The 4,558-nt window shown below is 38.0% G+C and overlaps 1 protein-coding gene across 1 annotated transcript in view; it reads right to left on the reverse strand.

Annotated features, from left to right (window-relative positions):
* TNFSF18 (TNF superfamily member 18) overlaps positions 1–3,426 on the reverse strand; it is a 12,794-nt gene extending 9,368 nt beyond the window's left edge. Inside the window, exon 1 of the mRNA XM_008696408.2 lies at positions 3,087–3,426. Coding sequence (XP_008694630.1) covers positions 3,087–3,245 — 159 coding nt within the window. The 5' untranslated portion in view covers positions 3,246–3,426. The remainder of the gene's footprint in view (positions 1–3,086) is intronic.
* Between the last annotated feature and the right edge of the window lie 1,132 nt (positions 3,427–4,558).

A 4,558-nucleotide genomic window follows, 5' to 3' on the forward strand; every position in this document is an offset into this window, starting at 1 on the left:
TAAAAAAAAAAAAAAAAAAAAAAGAACTAGCATGCCCATTTGCAGATGAGGAAGTGCATCTGAGAGGGATTAAGTAACTAGCCCAACGTCATGCAGCTGATAAAAGGCTACGGGGAGATCCAAACAGCCTGTCTCATTCAAAAGTGTTACCCCTACTACTCCGTGAGGGCAGTTTCTATTTATAATTCTGTTTGGAAGGAGTAAATATCCATTTATAAAGAAGTATATGGGACTTTCCATTTAATTTAATTCATTTTTGCTTAGAAGGAGCAATTGCTCTTGTAACCCCATTATGATTTAAGCCCAGATTTAAATGCTTGGATTCAAATGGCCAAAACAGTAATTCTTTCTCCAAACCAACACTATTCAGATCATCATTTGGAAATAGACTCTATTCTGCTTTTAAGTACAAGCACAACTTCCCCTTTTGGAAGCATCCTTCATTTCATTGAAGGAGGGGACTCTTCTGAACATTTTTTGGGGGGAGGTTTGTTTGTTTGTTTGTTTAGAGGTAACCTCTGTGAGGTTATTTTCGCTGAGGGGTAGACCAACTCCGTGGGTTCATAGACAGTCCTGTCAGCTGAACATCTTTTGAAAGATGGGGGGATGGGTGGGTGGAGAAAAAAAATTCTCCCAAGGAAATTTCTGTTGGTCTAGAAGGAGCCAATCTTCCTGTCTAATGGTTTTTGAATTAATGCCTAGAGAAGTTGGAAAGTGAGATTTTGCATATGAAAACTAGAGTGGAGACCAAAAAAAAAAAAAAAATCAAAAACAAAAACAAAACCCCCCCCAAAACCAAAACAAACAAAAACAAAAACACAAAACAAAACAAAACACAAAACCCTCCGAGGTTCATGCGTATTGTGAGAAGGTGGAAGCAGCCAACTCATAATGACTCACCATCTCCTAGCCACACAGCCCTCCTTTCCTAAGATACTTATTTGTGGCCAATAAGGAAAGGGAAGTGCAGGCAAGTGAAAGGTGAGTTCATACTGCATCGCGTCAGCCAGGCCACTGGCTTTTCCTATAGGAAATAAGCCTTTATGACATCCAATCAGGACAATATCCTGAAAACCTTTAAAATTTCCCCAAATTTGAAATAAATTCTGGGGTATGTCTTTAGAGGCAGAACCTTTCTTTGAGAAGATGCACTTTGTCTAGGAGAGAGAATCAGAGCTCAAACACATGGGATTGGTCAAGTTCAATTCTGGCAAGAGGTATCCTAGGTGCCTCTGGCATTATTAGACTTCNNNCTCTTTCCCTTTGCAAGAGCCACTGTGTTCCTTTGAGAAGGACATTTCCAGCCTCTTCTCTATTGGTTCCCCAGTCATATGCAGGAACAGATAATATCTATAACATATTTTACATTCTTCAGGGATATCTGGCTAAAACTTGAGGTGGCTTTAGAGGGATAAAGTCTTCCAAAGTTAAGCTATTGCTATTCTCACCCTTCCTTTTCTTCACAAATCAAAACACTCAGAATTTCTGACAATTCTTTTCTTTCTGCTCAAAGCTTCACTGCTCCAGGAAGTTCAGATTTCTGCCTGATACATTCCTGGAGAGAGTAGGGGTGTGATTAGAAAGACCTCTGTTGGGGCGCCAGGGTGGCTCAGTCATTAAGAGTCTGCCTTCAGCTCAGGGCGTGACCCCAGCATTCTGGGATCAAGCCCCGCATCAGGCTCCTCTGCTAGGAGCCTGCTTCTTCCTCTCCCACTGCCCCTGCTTGTGTTCCCTCTCTTGCTGGCTGTCTCTCTCTCTGTCAAATAAATAAATAAAATCTAGAAAGAAAAGAAAGAAAGAAAGAAAGAAAGAAAGAAAGAAAGAAAGAAAGAAAGAAAGAAAGAAAGAAAGAAAAGGCCTCTGTTGTATGTCCTTATGTACAGTTAGTGAATACAGATTAAAAGTTTACTGTGTAGAAATGTGACCAAAGCTACACTTCCCCTACCTAAATTAATACCAGCAACTACCATGTACTTCCTCCTGCATCTTTTCTCAATTGCTTTTAAATATCTTAAGTAGTAGAAGCATATCTTTGGAGCTTTTACTGGCTAATCCCCTTAGAAAAATATTTCTGCAGGTGCTAATTTCACATCATAGCCCTTTCTTAGATAGGCATATATTACCTTATTCTCTCCAAGGCTCAGAATCTTCAAATGTACCCCCCAAAGAGGCTAAATCCTAAATTAAATAAAGCATTCCTTGTTTTCTTTTTGGTCAGTGCTATGTAGTCAATAGTTGGAAAAACTTCTAAGAAGAACCTAATATATCTTCATTTCCTTTACTAGACCCACAACTTGGATTGGAGCTCAATGGGAAATTCCTGATAAGCATCAGGGGCTTCCCAAATAGGAATGTGCTTCCTCCTTCCTCCATGAAGCCTTCCCTGATCACTCTAGCCCAAAGTCGTTGTCCCCTATTTTGAATTCCTAAAGCATTTATGTTCTATAATACCCTTAGATAAATTATTAATCACTGTATTTTATAGCTAGAAGGGGCACTGTAATGAACAAATTCATTCTCCAACTACCATTTTTCAGATGAAGAAACTGAGAACCAGAAAGATTAAATGTCTTTCTTAAGTTTATACGGTTAGGGAGACCTAGAACCAGAATCCAGATCTTACTCCTAGTTCAGTGCCATTTCCTCCACAAAGATGCACTAACCACCTGTCACTTACTTTATTCTCTCTTCCATTATCTTCTTATATCTTTTCCCTCAGTAAGACTATAGCTTACATCCCATTCCTTGAAGGCAAGCATATGTTTTTTACCTTTATTCCACCAAGAGGATTTAACAGAGTTCCAGAAAGGGAGAAAATATTCCAAGGCATCTATCAGCTGACTGATTTAATTAAGTGATTCTATCTAACCCAGTTATGCAGCTAACATTTAGCATTTTCTAATACCTTTCATTTCAGAACATTTAGATAAGCCTCAAAAGCCATGTGCCATGACAAAATTGAAATTCTTTTTGCATTATCTGTACCCACATATCTCTTCCAACTAGCTCTAGCAATACTGAGTGACAATGATTTAAAAAGACTTACAAAAGAAAGGCAGCAATTTTAGGTACTATTGTCTCCTTACCTTGAGTGGAAGAAAAGTAAGAATTAGTGTACTGAAGGAGCAAAGCAACAGCAAAGGAACTATTGTTGAGTAGAGGAACCATTGCTTCCAGGATGTTCTGGGTGTCCCTTGAGGACTTGAATGGCTTAAAGGCATATCTTCCATGTGGCTCAAACTCATTCTCTGCAGGAATAAGAGCTCTGGAAAGCAGAAATTCACAAGTGATGGTCCAGTGATGCAACTAGTCAGTTTTGTGGTATGGTAATTAGCAGTGGGTGTAATAGGCGGGGTTTTCTTTTTGATTCTGTGTGTTGGAAAATGATACTTTTGGGCTAAGTGATGACTCTCATTTGGCACAAGACCAAATGCGCTGGAAGAAACAGAGGGCTAGAAGCCAACACAGACAGAGAGGATGAAAAAACCAACAAAAGGAATATTCAGAAGAAAAGAAGTTCTTTTCTGAATCATGAGGAAGTATAGTAGCATTACAAATTATTTTCAGATAAGAAAATTACTTTTATAAGAAGAAATAAAGTTCAAGATCAAGCCCTTTCATGCTCTAGATATCATGCATGTGTAAGGCAGGGATTGGGGAGGTAGGGAGGCTAGGGTCCACGCTTTGGAAAAGGAGAGAGTTTCATCAATTTCTAGGATATAAAATATGCTCATTCTGAAATAGTCTCTAGAAAAACTGCTGCATTACCAGAATTTCATTTTAAAAGAATATAAATACAACAAGCTCAGTTTTATCACATCTCATCATTTTAAAACCCTGAAAATTCCATGCTGGCATCAAATAAAGTTATCATACAAAAGGATATTTTCCTACACTAGCACGTGATGTGAGCTTATACTCTACTCCGAAATACTCGAGTTTCTTCCTCGCACCAAAACTGCTGATTTACTACAAAACTGAGGAAGTCCCTGGTTCTCTGTACCTGTCTTTCCATCTGTTAAATGGAATATTTACCTTTTTTTTTTTTTTTTACAGAATGCCAGCATCATGTACTAGAAAGAACATGGATTTTAAAATCATTCAGACCTGAAAGGAGAGCCTGGCACTGCCCAGCTCTTACCTGGCCTTCAGCATGATACTTGACTTCTTTGTTTCCTTACTTTTAAAATTGAGAAAATTTCCACTTCATAAGGCTTGAGAATTAAATAAATATGAAAAATCTGGTTTATATCAGATGTTCCACAAGTTTTTATCTCTTTTCCCTTCTTAGAGAGACAATAAAGATTGAATCCATCATAAAATCCTAGAAAATAATGATTTAAAAGAAATATTTACAGTGGGGCATTATTCAACTGAAGTTCATTTAAATAAAAGGAGATTAAGTGAAAATATTTTGAAGAAATTTTTTTTGAATCTGGGAGAATCAAAGATTTTTTTTAATTCGGGGGAAAAGGCTTAGAGATTTAAAATCCTCCTTTATAGAAGAGGAAGCTAAAGATGACAGAGGTTGTGTGGTGGGTCACAGTGGAGTGGGAAC

The sequence above is a fragment of the Ursus maritimus genome, unplaced genomic scaffold, assembly GCF_017311325.1.
Source record: "Ursus maritimus isolate PB19 unplaced genomic scaffold, ASM1731132v1 scaffold_2, whole genome shotgun sequence".
In the NCBI taxonomy this organism is placed as follows: domain Eukaryota; kingdom Metazoa; phylum Chordata; class Mammalia; order Carnivora; family Ursidae; genus Ursus; species Ursus maritimus.